Raw genomic sequence first — 18,072 nt, 5'->3', positions numbered from 1 at the left:
AATTGTGTATTAAAAAAGAAAAGATGAACACCAGACAACGAAAATTTGTTTAATCGAAGATAAATTATGAAAAAATAGAAGAAATGGAGGCGTCACTACAACCTTTTTACAACTCAAAACCCAGACAGGGACTGAGAACATGTGCCCCTCGAAGCTTTTGGAGGGGATTAGCACGAGTTAGGCAGAAAATAAAATAAAGTTGTAGATACTCAACTCATCAGCCAGAAAATCCGGAGGAACTTTTAGGGGCTTTTATTCTGGTGTGCCAATTTCTCTTGGTAGTTATCGTCATAAGGTGTTTACATAGGGTGTTTGAATATTACAAAGTATAAGCAGAATTATGGGTGACGTGCAGGTCATGGATTTCCCAGCTTTGGTAGCATCAAAACATTAGAGCCATGTGATATTCTATATTCTTGTGGAATGAACTTTTTGTCAGGTTAAAATTTAATCTGCACATGTATTTCAGCATATTCAACTTCTGCTACATTCGCCCTGTCCGACTTTTCAATTTCTTAAGAACATTTTTAGCTGTTCAATAGCAAGAGTTTCATTAGCCATTTCAGACCTCAACCTACAATATCACAGTACATTTAGCTTTTTAGAGTATCTGTGCAAAGTGTGTAAACTGGACAAACACAGCACAAATTATAAGATAGCAATATCTCTTGTTGTCTCATCGATTTTATAAGATTTTCAAGTTGTGGTCAACTTACTGCCCTCGTTCTCAAGTTGATTGGTTCTCTATTTTAATTTGGAATCAACAGGTAATTATCTTCGTGTAGTTGAACAAATGAAGGAGGAATCAGCCACTGTAATTATCAAAGTAATGATATAAAAAGTCACTAAATATACAATAAAGATACATTTATTAAATTTATTAAAAATACGTGAGTAACAAAACGCATCTGAAGAGGTGCTAGGAGCTGTCCAGAAAATGATTCGTGGATTATTAAACGACACTAATTATTTCTTAATAGGTTGCAAATCGGTTTAACAGTCTGCAGGGTGGTTGGTAGATAGTTTATGGATGTCACTCAAAGGATACTCTTCACAAAAACTAAAAAGCAGATATAAAAAAACGATAATATTTATCTAGGACTTGCTGATTAACGGACAATATAAAATCTACTAAAATACAGCATATATTTATAAGAAATTACATGAACCCCATTCATTACGCAGTAAGTTCTGACATTACAAATGCTATTTAATTTATACATGATCAAGTGAAAAGAGGGCCTCCTATCTTTGCAGATGCGCTTAAAGAACGCCACAAAGGTGAACTGTAACTGTAAAGTTAAAAACCTGCTATTTAATGAAGTAATGAAAATCTAGGAGCAGAGCAACTTGAAATCAGATGAAATATAACGTCACGATGGCGCTACTAACCAATCGGGGCATCATTTTCTATCAGCAAAAAATATCATTACATTCAACTTGCTTGTGATGTCGTCCTTTTCTTTCTTGTGAGTTACCCTGTAAATTTTTAAAAAATACTTCAAACATCTAAGATTATCGCTCCTTTTTAGCACCTGACTTATAGCTCTTTATAGAGCTAACTCTTTTAAACTTTTCCGAAATTTTAATTTGTATCAAACGACGAACAGAAATTAAATACCAACGTCACTGTCAGAGTCTTCTTCCATGTTTTCGATTAGATTCAGGACATCATCTGAAAATGGGGCGGGCGAATGGGTGAGCTCAATGTGCAAATCCTGGAATTCTTCTTCAGGTGGAAATGCAGGCATCATTTCTTTATACCTCAAGGCAGCACGATAAAGATACTCATAAGAATCCTGCAAAATAAATGGAATTTTTCAAAGCAATTAATAATCAGTACAACGTGATGATCTGCAAGAAAATGACAAAATTAGCCTACGGAAACTAGAAAATCTGAGGGCACATCTGCAAAGCTATAAGATGAGAGAGGATTGATACGGCACAACAGTTTATATTTGTGTAAAGCATAGTTGAGAAACACCAAAAACTGGCATATCGCCCTTAGCAGCTAATGACAGAACGTAACTTATATATTTATGAATACCTTCAGAAACGAAAATATTCGTAAGGTCGCCACAATCAATTTCAATCCATCCCTGGCACCTTTGAACAGCAGACAAATGCAAGAGAGAAATATAAGAGAAATATAACTACCTTTGAATTAATTAGCAGTGGCCTTTGCCGTCTAAGCATACGAACAGTTGAGAAAACGTCAATGGTTTCTTCGAAGTCATCCATCTGCTCCTTGATGTTTGACAACGCACAGAAGACACCACTTCTACCGATGCCACAACTAATCCAGAGAAGAAGGCAGTTAATCAATGCAGACAAGCTTCCTATCGGACAGTCATCAAAGCAAGTAGTAAAAAAATTAAACAAGCAAATACTGAACCATTTTCAAGATAAAAAAAATCTTGCCTGCAGTGGACAACCACGGGACTGCTGCTCGCTGACCTGGTGCCCCTTCCCATTGCTTTTTTGCCTTTGATAAGGCTAATCATCTCAAACGCATTCTCAATTTCTGGCAGAGTATTCTCTTGCCAGCCTAAAAATTGATAATGGTGCACCTTGCGTCGTTCACTCTCTCCCTTTAAAGGAAAAGCAAGGCTCCAATTTTATGATTCAAGAAAGGAATAAATTTCAAGAAGGAATAAGACGCTGAAAACTAACAAACATTTGACATCGAGTTGGAAACATAGCATTTGATAAAAGCAAGAAAGTAAAAGGCAAACAAAATACAGATATTCGAACACACCCCCTCAACTCTTCCAACAACCTCGAGTTCTCGCAATCTGTAAAATTCCAATTTCTTTTCACTTAGACAGCGAATCTCGAAAGCGCCGAAGTTCACTGGATTGCAGTCTTGACGGGGTAAATAACTGAAGAAATCTTCCTGCAAAAAATGATATATTGAGGTCAGATTCTCATTTCATTTTTTAAAAAAATTCATTTTAAAATAAATTAAAATTAATATACAAGTTATAATTTTTAAAACCAAGATATGTTTTCCAAACCAACCTGTTTAAACGAAAACACTAAACTAAGAACAAAAGAAATTAATATACCTAATTTACAATATAATATAATACAAAATCTAGGAAAAAGAACGCAAAAATAAAATTTAAGTTACAACCCCTTTTATAGTTGTTCTGTGAAGATTTTCAGGGAGTGTGCCAATTTTGTTTTTCTTTCTGGACTGTTCTAGAGTTTTGCGCCGCGATGAGAAAAAGCTTTTTTTGGCCATTTAGTACCGGTATCTAGCATGAATCTCTGATGAGCGCAGAAACCGTTCTCTGTCATCTGAACATTTTATGAATTATTTCCTCAAGTAGTCAGGGGCAAGTGAATTCAGAGGCTTGTAAGTCAGCGTAGCACGACCAATAAAAACTCAAGACTAAGATAATGAAAAATACTATAGGGAAAGGCCGGACATTACAATTATAATACGTTTCAAGTGTTGAATGTGCATTTTTCATAATCCGTGCCACCGTTATAAACAGTGAATACATAATCCACAAAAAAGCTTTACCCAAAAGAAAGTAAAACTGCTGACCTTGTTACATTCCTCGTCACTTAGCAAGCTAACAACAATCTGCGAAAAGTTCTCCCAAATCATTCGCCAGAAGTCTTCAATTGTGTCATGCAGAGGCATCTGCGTAACGATAAACGCTTTCTTCTGAAGATAACTCTACAAAGGAAATTCAGTTCCTTCAATTGAGGCGTTATGTTTTGGCTAGAACAAGCAGAAAAACTAAAATGTAGATTAAAGTCAGGTCTGTACTTGCATAATTTATTGTCTCGTGAAGAGAAGGACTTACATCGACGTAATTTGCATTGACGTAGTCTGTGCCCTCAGTTACACTCTTCATGGTCAGCCTGACACGCGTTGCGTCAACTGAAACGATTCAAAGATTTCCATTAAATGCGACAAAAATTGCTTTACGATTTCATTTAAAACATATAATTAAGATCATGTATGTCATATAAATATTGAATAAAAAATATCGATTGGCTTCAATGTGTAAGTCAGTGCTTACAAAATAAAAGTGATATGAAACATTGCTTATCAAATCAGCTGAGGATAAAACGATCTTAATCAACGGTGATCAAGCACAGATGATCACAGAGCAGTGCAGTACCACGTTTCATAGGAAAGCCACGCTTAAGGGACATCTGTCTCTCACCTGGAATTATAAACGAATCGCGGTTCTTTTGCTGATTGCATGGTCTTCGTCCAGTCAGCATTTCAAATTCATGAATATTAAATTCGTTGATAATCTGAAACAGAACGAGTCTGACGTCATGATATACAAAGGACTGGCTTTGTGCCAAATAGCAGGGAAAGTACCGTTGCACGTTTGATCAAAGTACAAGGAACACCGTTAAGTTTTCCCACAGGAAATCAACTCCTTTTTAAATGCTAACTATGCTACTTTGGATAACTAAATAAAAATTAATTTTATTATGCATTTTTTTCATAATTTTCAATGCTTCTGACTATGATTGTATTGTAGATACGATAAGAAAGTGCGACAATGAAATTGAAAAGATTCTAAACATATTCATATATCATACTCATCTTCACATATAGTAAATCTTGAAAAATCTATTTCAGACTCATACGCTAGGTAAATCGATTCGATCACATAAGAGATTATTACCTGCCACTCCTCCTCAATCACAGAGACAGCGGTGTCGGGATGCGGATCGAAATAAAAATCATTGTGAATGGTTTCCAGTTCGGAGACGGGAATTGCGGTTAGGCCACATTTGATATAGTCTACCAGCGCATCGTGAATGAATATGTACTGAACCTGAATGAAAAGTTCACCATTTCGGTAAATAAAAAGTTGGGTCGGGTATGCAAAAATATAAACATCACTTTTACACTGGTAGACGTTATGTTTGGATATTCTGGAGCCATTCCTGAAATAACACGGCGTTAAAAACCTAAGGCAGAGATCTAACATTTGATTTTTCATTAGATTTTTTCCCACGTATCAGTGGATTCTTTTTCTTTCTTTCTTTCTTTCTTTCTTTCTTTCTTTCTTTCTTTCTTTCTTTCTTTCTTTCTTTCTTTCTTTCTTTCTTTCTTTCTTTCTTTCTTTCTTTCTTTCTTTCTTTCTTTCTTTCTTTCTTTCTTTCTTTCTTTCTTTCTTTCTTTCTTTCTTTCTTTCTTTCTTTCTTTCTTTCTTTCTTTCTTTCTTTCTTTCTTTCTTTCTTTCTTTCTTGTGATGCTGTGGGTTTTGGTTGTTGCGGCAGATGTTTCGAGGTTAAGATGAATGACTACACAAGATGGCGGTCGACCACGTTGTATTGAATTTAAAGTTACCGGGTGCATGTACCTAAGTGAGAGAAGGATGTCATAAAACGGAAAATTGTACACGTCACACAAATGTCCATTTTTATTGATTCCCTTCTGCCCATTCTGACAATTTCCTCTCCCCTTTGCACCTTTTCAATCCTTTCCCATTTTTTTCCCGTCTCCCTTTTCTTTCCCTTCGCCATTTATTTGCTGCCCTGTTCTAATCTTTTGGCAGCCACCCAATATTACAGACTGCATCTAATCGGGCAAGGGCCATAAAATGAAATAGAATTGCTTTCTTTATAGGGTGTGCATAAGATTCAGTAGCAAGCTCTCATTATGCTGGCATCAATAAAATAGTTCAAAACGCAAATGAAATGCTCAAATTTCCCACTGCAGAGTGGCATTCCTTAGCAAAAAGGCTGCATTCCTTAGCTTTAATTGAGAAAAAACAAATTGTTTTGGATTAACCACGTCTGTAACAATATTAAGGAGGTTATGTTAAACTAATAGATACTTCATCTAGTGCTATCACTGGTAGGGCACTATGAAATCTAAGAAGAATTTATATTAATGTAAAAAGGCCTTTACAACCGCATAACAAAAGAATCGATAGAAATCTTTTTCAGGATACCTCTTGTTGGACAAGAAAGTTTCTTTGACTTCGAATGCTTTTTAGGAATCCGTACACATTGATACTTTGCTCTCTGTTGATTCTTTCGATTTGAGATTCAATGACAATAAACGTTCCAGTTCTGCCCACACCAGCACTGAAACGTCAAGAAGGGATTTAATGCCGATGAAGTGATGTTCAAGGACACATTGCTTTTGTGAAAGTTGTTGATTATTGGGTTAACCTTCTCGTACTTTTAATTTGAAGTAATAACTACAATGCCTTTATCCAATTACCAGAACTATCATATATCATAAGAATCATTGAAGCGATATATCGCAATACAATTCATGTAGAGAGAGGAAAGAGATGTAAGCTACCTGCAGTGTATAACAGTCGGACCCTCGTTCTCTTGCATGTATCTTCTTACTAAGTGCACGAATGACAACATTGCAGATCTTTCTTGGGGCACCCCGAAATCTGGCCAGTCAGTGAAATGGAATTGCCTAACCACTCTAACCCTTTCTCGATCCTGCCCCAGTGCCTTGCAAATTTCTGCGGAGGAGCATGTTACTGAGAACACCCGATGTACATAAAAAGCGTACTTTCGCTCTTCTAATTTCCTGACTGTAATATCACCGTATGATATTTCTCCATCGTGTGGCCAGTACTGATCACATTTTCTCTAAAATAAAAAACGGATACCACAATGCTGGTTTTTATAATTTTTAAAAACAAAACATCGATAAAATAAAACATAATTGTCACAGACGCCAGATATTATTATTTGTCTCAAATTTTGCCTACCCTTCCTCTTTCCATTAAATTTGTCAGCATGACAAGAAGTCTAGCATCTTGTTCCCAAACCATTCTCCAAAAGTCTTCAATAGTTTGATTTAAAGGCGCTAGAGAATGCAACAGTATGAAAAGGTAAATTAAAGTGCAATATATGTCATATTCAATTCAAGCGCCATGAAAACAGAAAAAACAAGACTTGATAAAACAGAAAATAAATAGCATTAAAAATTCCTTGCTTATGTTGAATGAATACTTAATCGAATCAAATCAAAGAGGGAAACGATTCCAGTGACTAAGTTGAACTCGCATTCTTAATAATCATCATAGCCAAATTAATATAAATTTTCTATTTGCCTTTAAGAGGTTTCCAAATTATGATTGCAGAATTCTGATTCAATGAAATTTCAGAGCCACTTGGTTAGTCAAATTAGAATAAAAATTCACTAGTTCTGGTTTTAACTGGAATAAAGACGAATCACCTTGGGTAGCAATGTAAGCATGTTTCTTTTCAAAACCCTGAAAGACAGAAACATATCAAAAACGTTGATGTGTAAAAAATTTACCAATATACGCAGACGAATAAACATTGCCAACGATCAGCTATTCCCAATGAGCAAAACACAACAGAGCCGTTTATCTCCCGCAATTAAAAAGACTCCTTCAAAAAAGGGTAACACCTTTCCATTCAAAACAGATATTAAACAAGAAATCTTTGCCAAAAGAAACAAGTAGGTTTGAAAAAATACCGCGTTTATAACATACACGAAACGTATTTATAACATACACTTACATCAACGAAATTTGCATTTATATAATTAGATGCAGGAACACCATCTATGGACATCAAACGAACCCTCGAGTGATCATCTATCAAATAAAGAAAATGAAATATCTAACAACCCGATGTGTCAAGAGGGAGCGTTGTCACATTACAAATTTAAGAACATGCTTAATTCGCATCAGAGACGATTTGAAATGATCGAAAAGTCGAACAAATTAAGAATTCAATGAACAAGAAATTATCTTTTTCAGAGGCTACTCCACGATATTTACTAGGATAACGACTAACAATGATATTAGGATGAATCACAGCAGCGGAATGATTGCCAATATAATGGCTTTTAAGTGAGGAAATCAAAACAAACGAACAGATGACAAAACAAAGGCAAAAATGAAAACAAAACTTACAAGCTACCACATCTTGATACCTATTTTTTGATTTATTAATGTGAAGGGTAGAATGTTCCCACGTACAATCTGGCTTCGAAGGTCCAAGTGACTGAAGAAGAATCAAAACCTTATCAATTGTCAAACAAATAAAAGCCTGAAAGTTGGAGCTGAAAAATATTTAACAGTGATCAGATAAGGAGAACAGTAGTGCATTCACATTTTAAATAATCCACTCTACAGGATATGTGAAGTGGTGCTCATAAAGAAACGTTAGAGTACTAAACATTCTCACAGGACGCAGAAAAATTCCTTGATTCAACAAGGGAGCAAGTGTTTATAGCGAAGCACTTACAGGCAACTGCTAATGTCTAGCATGAATCGTATAAGAATATTAAAGAATCAGCAAGGAAAATCGTTTGAAGTATCTGAAACCGTACGTAGAACTCTTCCGAAAACAGGTAATTTGAGTCGGCATGCAGTCTGGCAACATGCTCTTGAAATTCTTCTGTTGTGATTGTTAACTTTCGTTCTGAAAAAGAAAGAAACAGATCTAAATTGTAAGAGCTGCAAGTCCCACCATTCAAATTTATCAAACACTAAAAGGTAGGTGACCTTTTTTCATAGCTTATGAAAAGGGGGAAGCATAAAAAAGAAATGCAAACAGTTTCCAGTAAACGAATGGAAGAAGGGGCAATTTGAGAATTAACGTGCTCCGTTTTAAATCATAAAATCAAACAATTTTAAAATATCCCGGCAGAAAGATGAGTTCTGTATGACTGAAGAGACTGTATGACTGTCCCTTTCAAACAAGCAGGTTAGCGAAAATCGAGTCCCCCACCCGTCGTCGTCTAATCAGTCTTTTAAAGGAATAAACACAATGTTCCAACCTTGTAGGTAGCAACCCGGCTAGAGAGATTCTGTCAGTTGCTAATCCAATCACCATAAGAGTGCCAAAAAGAAATCTTAGAAAGACAAACTTTAGAACTGTTTGGAAACCAGACCTATAAAAATCTCATAAATTTACTTGATCTGATAAATTCACTTAATCTCATAAATTTGCTAAATCTCATTAATTTACATATGAAATCCTTACCACTGCTGTGCATTCGTAATACTGATGATGACTGCTGATTGGATGGTTCTTCGATATAGAACACAGAGCGCCCATATTTATCAAACAGATTCTTTTTTCTATGATTTGAACAGATTTAAAAATACATACATAAATGCATCAGAAATATCATTTTTTAGCTGGCCATGTTAGGGAATGGACTAAGATCCTCTAGCAAAGCGGGGAATAGAGGGAGGTAATTTCAAGTTTGTTGTTTCCGTCCTACATCTAGTTTGAAGACAGGTTTTATGAACTCGGGAAGCAGTAAGGGCGTTTAAAGTTTACAAAATCTTGGAGGGAAGATAAGTTGCAGAAAAATTATATCTTATATCAAGAAATCCTCCAAAGGACAATAGCTATACAGTATTACTTTATTTGGCAGGAGACCAAAAAGCATAAAAGCGACTTTTGTGATGATAAAAAGTTATAATATTTGTTAGATCTTCACGCCTTTTGTAATTTTGCAATTTTTTTCATTGAGAAAATTATATCGTTCCTATGTCGACCTATGAGAAAAATACTAAACTTTGAAATAAGCCCCCCCCCCCACCACCTCGAATAAGCCCCAACCCAAAAATTCATTTTTGCAAATAAGCCCCCGGCTTATTCGAGGATTTACGGTACTTAGATAAAATAAGACGAACATTGATAACAGATCAGATTGCCAACTGGTGTTTATATAAATAACACAGAAGCAAAGAGTACTGATTTAGACTAAGAATATGGCATTCATAAGAACGTCCACACAAATAATGATATCATAAAAATACATGACAATTTTTTTTAAAGCTGGAAGGCAATTTCAATTGCTGTAAAAGCAAACTAAATTATCAGTAAACCTAACAGAAATATTAAAAGCATCATACAATGTAAAAATGCAAGGAATATATTTCCAAGCAATGTAAGGAATATGTTTTCAGATGCGCTAGACGTAAAATGTGACCTGCTGATATCGCTGCTCAGTTATTTGTAAACAGAGATATTACAACAAAAGCATTAGAAACAGGAGATTTAGTGAGTCACTCACTTGCAATAGAGTAAACCAGCCAGAATTACCACAATGACAACCAGAATGCAGATGACAGTGACCAGGATAAGAGCTGAATTGCCAGCTCTATTAACCACAGCAGGATTGGTATCAGGCACTATTTGGCGAGGTTCTGAAAAGATATGCATTTAACATATAAATAAAATTGGTAAAAATACATGCTGAATCGAAGAAAATTTATAATAACATGAAATGAAGTTTTATGAATAAATTGGAATTTAAAACCAAAAAGAAGACACTCACTTGTTGTAAACTCTTTTTCAATACTAGGCCCTAACAACGTTTTGTTATCCCTATTTCGCCTGATAGAGGCCTGTAAGATGACATTGTATGTTGTATTTGCCTCCAAGGAAGAAAGTAACAGCTCATTTACAGGGTTCTGACATACTTTTGAAGCAATTTGTCGCACTGGGCTTACAGCGGACACATGATAGCATGCGATGCGTGTTTTTGAATAAGTAGTCTTGGCTCGAGGTGGCAACCATCTTATTTTCAGAGACTTTGCTGTTGCCATAATCAGTGTTAAGTTTTGAGGTTTTTCTGGAGCTGAAAAACAAAACCATTGATGTGATCGGTACAAGTTTGGCATTAAGGGCTTGCACTTTAACAGTCACAAAAAACCAAAGATACCAAAAGCACAATTTCTGCCAAAATTCCTTGCAATTTAATTTGTTCATTCATACTTTATATTTCTTTTCCAAAATACAATAAGTTCCCCCTCTATTTCCCTAGAACAAAGTTTATAGTTTTCCTAAAAATCATAGAAGTCACATGAAAAAGGTACTTAATCCACTCCGTTGTTTCGTAGTAAACCTTCATTGTTCCCAGAGGAGAGTGTGATAGATGCATTAGCTCTTTAAAACTGTTGCTGCCCAAAAGCTTTTTGCAGGCATTGTAGATATCAAGTCAATGAAGGAAGTCTTTACCTGACTCATCTGTTAATATGCTCCAAACATCAGAATGATTCAATCCTGCCTTGTTTCCAGCAGAAACCTTTATGTTGTAGACTGATGATGGCATCAAATCAGTTAAAATATATTCCTTAGGATATCGAAGGCTTCGCGAGAATCTTTTTCTACTGAATGCATTATCAAGAACATCAATTGGGACCCAGTCTTCTCCACCTTCTTTTTGGTACAAAATCTGAAAATGAATTAATTATCAAAACTTTCCAATCAGTGAAAAATAAGATGCCCTTACAAGCAAAAAAGAGAATCAAAGAAACCTGACCTGCTTGGCCTGCTTGGCCTGCTTGGCCTTTGGCAGATATGACTTGAACAGTTTGCAGAGGTAGCAGAACTGAAACCATCTACATAAATGTCCCATAGGAATACCAATGGATTTAAATGAAGAGAAACTTTTTTCACAATGCGATGCTTTCCCAGAGTGATGTTACACAACAGAACTTGACAAAGACATTGAATAAAATACATTTCAAAAAGGAACTGGATATATTCCTAAAATATGATTACATCTGTTCCATTTCAGAATAAAATAAAACATACTTTTATTTTTAACTAAAAGGGGCTGTTTCAAGGTTTTGGAAACAAATAAAAAGCCACGGGATATTGTACGTTTCAATCACAGTCCACGAGATAGGTTTTATGGTGACATTTCTGTCCATTTCTGCTTACTGCTCACTGAGAATTGCTAGCTATAAAAGTGGGCTGTGATTTTTAACATCCCATTCCTTCATGAAGAGAAGAATGGCAATCAGACATTTTTTGCTGCCTTTTTCTACACATACAAAATGTTTCCCTGATTCCATGCTTGTTGTTTCACCCAAACAACTTTTGCTTCTCTTGTTAGATTTCCACGCGGGTTTTATTGTGTGCACAGCCCTTCAACAGCTGAGAAAAATGCTCAATAGTTAGGTCAAGTTTACCTCATGATATTGTGCACACGAGTTACCCTACATTAAAAGCTGTTTCAATTACATAAAAATATCTAACTCAACTTCTGGTCGATGAACATGCACTTACTCTGTAAGACGGAGGTGGCCCGTTAAGATCAAGTGGTGGGTACCATCTAACAATAACAGCAACTTTATCATCATTTGTGTTTAGCAATTCAACCATTTGTGGTGCACTTGGAACTAAAAGAAAAAAGTCAATACCATAATTCCTGTCAAGTCTTGCATGTTTTGGGCTAATCAAATATAATTCAGCAATTTTCAAGTCTTACAGCATAGGCAGACAATCTTATGCTTCTTCTCCATTTGCAATGTATTTTTTATGTTTGTTTTAAACAATCTGAAAAATTTCATATGCATCATATTCAAATTGACAAGGGTATGTTGCTAAACTGGTGACATAACTGGTTAGTAGTCATGATTTTTTATTTCACTGGTGACATGATTTTTTATTTCAATATTTTGGTTGTTCAAATTAGATCTAACTATTTACATTATATTGGATTGCTTCTCATTGTTTTACAGTTTCAATCTAAGTCTCTATAGGTTCACTTTAAATAAAACTCAGTACTGGACAGTCAGATAAAGTTCAGTACTCAGGGTAAAAAGATTATGAAACAACTGAATTTTGTAAAGAGCATGAACTACAAGATTTTATGAAAATCAATTAAAATGATTGGCTGGTTGGTATAAAACTTGAAACACTGAAAAAAATATATATATTTCCTTTATTTAAATACAGCATTAGAAGAAAGAAGGACAAATGTTTGAAATGGATGGTAATGGATGTTTGAAAACAATAGAAAAGCATAAAGAATACAAGAGTGCTCAATGACATTAAAGATGTTATAAAACTGTTAAGTGATCTATATAGATTGAAGCTTTGATTGGTTATTCATTCGGTGAAAGTTTTGGAAATTTCTGTTTTTCATTATGTTGTGATCACAGGGGCTTGGTAGGACAAATCCTGGGAGAAATCCTGGGAGAAATCCTATTTTATGCTATAGATTTTTTGTGAATGATCATTTTTCTGAATCAGTGAATCTTTTTAAAGACATCTTATTTATCAAAGATTTTTTACAAATAAAGTGGGTGTGGTCATGGCTGTAGTAATAGGTGTGGCTTTCAGAAGTTGCATACAGCACTATCCCTTCCCAACTAAGGATGAAAAGCCTGGGTGTTCATACCAAGTTTAAATGTTATCAATGTGTTATTTACAGTGTTTTTCATTCTGAATTTGTTTTGACACAAATAAGAAACAAATGAAAAAGTGTACTTAATCACATTTACTTCACACTTTCTATGTGATAAAACAATTTAATAGTTTAATAGCATAAAGCTACTTTACAAGTTATAAGCTACTTCAGCACAGATTTCTCAGTCAACCAGTGATCAAATGGAAAAGTGATCAAATGGAAAAATCTTTATTATTCAGTAGAAAAGCATGAAGCACTAACTGTGTTGGGAGGTGTGAAAGTGAAAAATTGACCTAAGAAATCTGGTGGCAGCTCTCCCTTTCAAAAACCTGGCCTCAGTTCACAAACAAAACCTCTTTATATGCCCCTTTCATCATCCCCGCATTACCCGGACTTTTTTCCAGCAGCTTCTTTTCTTGTTCTGACTTGTGCTGTCATCAGAACACAGGCTAATAAAATAGCAGCAAAAGATTACCTGTCTTCGGGGCTCTCAACTTCCATCAGTGAAACTATTCAACTACTCTCAATTACTTATGAAATAAAAAATTTGATAACAAACAACTGGGCTGCCAAGAGGTTTCGGAGGCCCTGGGCAGGGGCAGACTGGCCGGTCGGGCCACCAGGCAATCGCCGGGTGGGCCCTCCCAAAATTATTATAATTTTTTTTTAATTTTGCTATCAAATGAAAACCTGTATTGTTTGGTAAGGGTCCTTTTCTGTTGCCATAACACAGAGACTCTCTCAAGATTAGTGGATACAGAATGAGGAAAAAGATCACTTTGCAGTATTTGAGTAGTGAAAAGCATTTTCCAAAATTTGGGGCCCCATGTAAGCAAGGAGAATCCTGGGCCCACTGTCCCTAATGTAGTAATACGATACTTAACTGGAAGTTCCAAAATCTGATAAATTTTTTCTTCGGGCCCTCAGTTTAAATATTTTCATTTAATCATAGGTTAAGGTGGTAAGGACATGACAATTTTTGTGGCTTAATTTCTGGGAAGGTACATTATTTTAATTCTAACCAAATAGATTTGAGAGTATAGATCAAAACAGCAGAAGGGCTCAACCCCCCTAAGCTCTGACAAAATTTTTGCTCCAGTAAATCCATACTTTGCTCCAGTATAAAACATGAAAGATTCGCCAAATATCTTAGGTATAAAACATTAGTACTTCCGCCAAATTTTGGTGTATTTCGTCTGCAAAATTTTGGCATAATTCCATTGGTGTGGTCTGACTGTGCTAGTTTTAAATTCAAAAAATTTGCTGATGTGGTGAAAACCATGCGAGATTTGCCTTAACGAATTTTGCAAAATAGCAGCCCTGTAGAGACTGGGGGCAGGGGGGCAATGCCCCCTCTCAAAGTACTTTGTTTGTTTCTCCTGGATACCATGACTTGTTTGTGCCATTGAAAAACTTGCATCAGAAACATTTCTATTTGATCACTGGTCATGTGAGAAATCTGTGATGGCCAATTAACAGGCAGTTAAAGGGGATTAATTCGTGCTGCTTAGTGCAATTTCAAACAACTTGTAGGGTCATTCATACAACCACATCCTGTGTTCACATAAAAAATGTGTAATGAATATGATGGAAATTTTACTTGAATGTGATTGTGTAAATCTGCCTTAACACAAACTTATAGTCAGCCACCACAATAGCTTGATGGGTATACCAGATATACAATCAACTTCACAAAAATTTACAGGATTTGAAGCTATGGGAGCAATAACATCCTCTACATAATCAAAGCATTAATCTGGGTAAAAACTCATACTTCTTAGGGCCATTTGCTTTGTTTGCACGGAATGTAAATTATATGTATATATGCCAATATTTTCTCCATGCACAGAGATAAGAAGCATTTAAAAAGTGGGAGACACATTTTGGGCAAAAAGGAGACCCTGCTAGCTACCATTAAGCACTTTACCCCTATGTCTGAAAATTGGAGGGATGGCATTTGCCCCTTGTGCCCCAATTCATCTGCCTTGATCTCAAAATAATATAATTCAACAAGAAATGCATACTCACCATCAATGCTTGTTTTCCTTTCAATTTTTTCACTTTCACCACTACAAAAATCACTGACCAGAGAATTATCAAAACATGTGGAAACACTTATAACGTAATCTTTATATGGCTTCAGGTCATTGATAGTGTAAGAGCTGTTGTCTCCAAATTGTTTCTTTATAACTGCAGAATGTTCATGTTCCAGGTACTTAATTATGCTATAGGCCACTGTGCTATTGTGTTTACCATGCTTCCAGCTTATTATCAACTTCCTAGATCCAATGTGGCTAACTTTTAGATCTGTTGGCGGCCCAGGCTTCTCTAAGAACAAAAAAACAAACACATAATAAAAAAATAATAGAGCTTGAGCATAAACTAATCAACATTTTATATCAAAAATTGATGACTCCTTTAAAAAATTGTAAATTTTAAGCTAGCCAATTTTAAAATGATATCGCGCGTGCATTTGCCAGACTCTGCGACTGGCCCATGTAATTGGGGTTATTTGGTGTTTACATAATTTTTGTTGTAATTGCAACGATTCAAAAGTCGCTAAAATTCTAACACTTGATATAGATTTTGTGTTTATAACAAGCTAAACATCACAGACCTAAGACATGTAAGGTAATTTCGTTGAAAAAGATGAAGACTTACCAGCCCATGCCAGAGACCAAAATGAAAGTAGTAGTAGTATTAGAGTTATCCGTGGCCTCGCAAAAGATTCCATTCTTCTAAACTTTTTTCACTTCAATGCTACAACCCTCACTCTTGTCTAAATAAGAAAAAAACAATCATGAAAATTTTACATTCTTTACCACCCTGTTGTTTATTTGTGGTTTCTGTTTCATCATTACCATGCCATGGGGTATTCAACCATTTGCAAAAACATTTTCATTTTGCAAACGACTTTTGCATGACCGATATCAAAATTACACTCCAACCATCATATGGTGAATGTGTCAAGTTTTCGCAGCAAACTTCAAAATTTAGGGTAATTATAGCTTAATATTATAAATATTAATAATAAGTTTTAGTTCTAAAGGCACACTAAATGAAAGTTGCGATAAATTTTATAAACTATTAGACTTTGGCCAAACCAAACCTGTGATGGATTTCGTTCTCCTCTTCTGTTGATGAGGTGCTTCTCCCATACAATAACAAAAATTCCGGGTAGCAATGTAAGTTCCGTAATGAAACTCCCTTCAGGACTGCCTACTGACCGTCGCCATTTCCGGTCGATTTGAAAACCGTGAGTCAGCCTAACCGTACCTTATCCTCTTTCTCGTCTGTTTCTTTCAAGTCGCGCCTTCCCGGAATTTGGGCACAGGCCTAATGTTTTGCGCATGCTCACAATATTTCATTCAACAGTAAAAGAGAAGTTACATTTTTGAGGTAATTCAATAAAACACCAAAAGCATCCTCAAATGGCAACAATCAACAAATCGAGGGGTGTCAATTCGAGATTTTACGATAGCAGTGGGGACCTATTCGAGGGAAGGGGGAGGGGGGCTTATTGACAATTTGTAGTTCTAGGGTGGATGCCTATTCGAGGGGGGAGGCTTTTTCGAGGGGGGCAATTGGAGGATTTGCGGTACTGTTATTTGACGCTCAAAATTATCAGCACGTTCTCGCTTTCAGTTATCTTCTCCTTAGCCATCTCACAACAACAACAATCACAGTGAATCCTATTAATTGATGAGCCCCAAAACTAAGTTGAACCTCCCAACACAATATTACAGATATCGTTGATATATAGAAAAGTGGGACTAAGACACTACCGTGTAGAACCCAACAATCAGAGCTTAATCTTAGCTGGACTTGGGCCTAGGGTTGCAAACTGGCCAACTGGAATTAAGCAATCTGGCTTTTTAAAGAATGTTTGGCTTCGAAATTTTGCCTTTGGCCTCCTGCCTCATCTTGGCTATTTTTTGGCCTTCTAAGGGAATGTTCGAACATGAGATTAAAACCCCATAAAATCATAAAATGGATAATCATAATATGTCCATGAACCAGACAGACACCTTAGGTGGCATTGATTTAATCCAAATGGAGCAGATTGATTCAATCCAAACGGATCAGATTGATTCAATCCAAATGGATCAGTGTCTCATTCTTATGTCATTGTCAAAATTTCTCATGTAACGACGTGACGTCATTGCTGTAGCTTCCTCTCAACATTTTATTGATTCACTTTTTGAGTATTTCCTTTGATAACTGGGCCTCCGACGAATGGGACGGCCGAGTGGCGAAGCCCCCCACTTTCCTCCAAAACAATAGAGCTTTTCAAAGTCTCCTGTCATGGCTGTTAAAGTTTCCCTTAGCTCCACCTCCTCCCCTTTTTCAACCTGTGTCGGTACCCATGGATAATTTTTTTAAATAGAATTTGCAAACAATCTTTTGGTGGTACAAAATTTTAAACGTTTTCGATCTATGCTCTAACGTTTTATACTCTGAAAAGTGCTGGATTAGAAGCTTTAGTATGACTCAAAATGTTTGCTTTTTTCAAACCCATTTTGAAATAGAATTGGCAAAATTTCAGTAATCAATAACACGCATAATCGCAGAGATTGATCTACCCATTTGTAAAAAGTTACAATAAATAGTGAATGATCCTTTATTTTCTCGAGTTTCTAATCTATGTTCACCAAGTGGCAAGGTAGATATTACAGTGCAAGGAAGTACAAGAAGCCTTGGGAAGCGCAATATGTTTGGCTTATAGAGTCTGCTGGTGGAAAGGGCAACGGATATTCTGCAAACTAAACTTGTTTATAAAGCGCCTGCACATTATGACGTCATTGTGTTATGGGTAAATTTGGCCTATTTTGACGTGATTTGGTCTATTTTCATGAACGGTTTGGCTACTTAGGACCCATACCACCTGGCAACCCTGCTTGGGCCCTTTTCTTGGA

At 35.9% G+C, this 18,072-nt stretch overlaps 1 protein-coding gene across 1 annotated transcript; it reads right to left on the bottom strand.

Annotated features, from left to right (window-relative positions):
• Nucleotides 1-808: 808 nt before the first annotated feature.
• On the bottom strand, nt 809-16,511 carry LOC135692670 (receptor-type tyrosine-protein phosphatase epsilon). The gene is made up of 23 exons (XM_089111895.1): nt 16,266-16,511; nt 15,818-15,935; nt 15,185-15,484; nt 12,031-12,143; nt 10,975-11,191; nt 10,292-10,594; nt 10,028-10,160; nt 8,983-9,080; nt 8,327-8,418; nt 7,908-7,998; nt 7,510-7,586; nt 7,199-7,235; nt 6,729-6,826; nt 6,302-6,606; nt 5,943-6,078; nt 4,665-4,817; nt 4,188-4,281; nt 3,822-3,898; nt 3,557-3,691; nt 2,759-2,896; nt 2,422-2,591; nt 2,158-2,296; nt 809-1,799 (listed from the first exon to the last, which is right to left on the bottom strand). The coding sequence occupies exons 2-23, from the start codon at nt 15,888-15,890 to the stop codon at nt 1,614-1,616; spliced, it is 3,165 nt and encodes a 1,054-aa protein (XP_088968021.1). The 5' UTR covers nt 15,891-15,935; nt 16,266-16,511; the 3' UTR covers nt 809-1,613.
• Between the last annotated feature and the right edge of the window lie 1,561 nt (nt 16,512-18,072).

This window comes from Rhopilema esculentum, chromosome 3, assembly GCF_057945365.1.
Source record: "Rhopilema esculentum isolate cy_ngs chromosome 3, ASM5794536v1, whole genome shotgun sequence".
Classification (NCBI taxonomy): Eukaryota; Metazoa; Cnidaria; class Scyphozoa; order Rhizostomeae; family Rhizostomatidae; genus Rhopilema; species Rhopilema esculentum.
Note: the sequence above shows the minus strand (reverse complement) of the source record. Positions and strands in the feature narration are given on the sequence as shown.

Bases quoted from the DNA above. Each gene is read 5' to 3' on its own strand.
- LOC135692670 (XM_089111895.1), bottom strand. From the start codon at position 15,890: ATGGAATCTTTTGCGAGGCCACGGATAACTCTAATACTACTACTACTT. The intron at 7,587-7,907 runs GTAAGTTTTGTT...TTTATTTGATAG, and splicing joins GTATCAAGATGTGGTAGCTT to ATGATCACTCGAGGGTTCGT. The intron at 3,899-4,187 runs GTGAGAGACAGA...GAATCGTTTCAG, and splicing joins CGATTCGTTTATAATTCCAG to TTGACGCAACGCGTGTCAGG.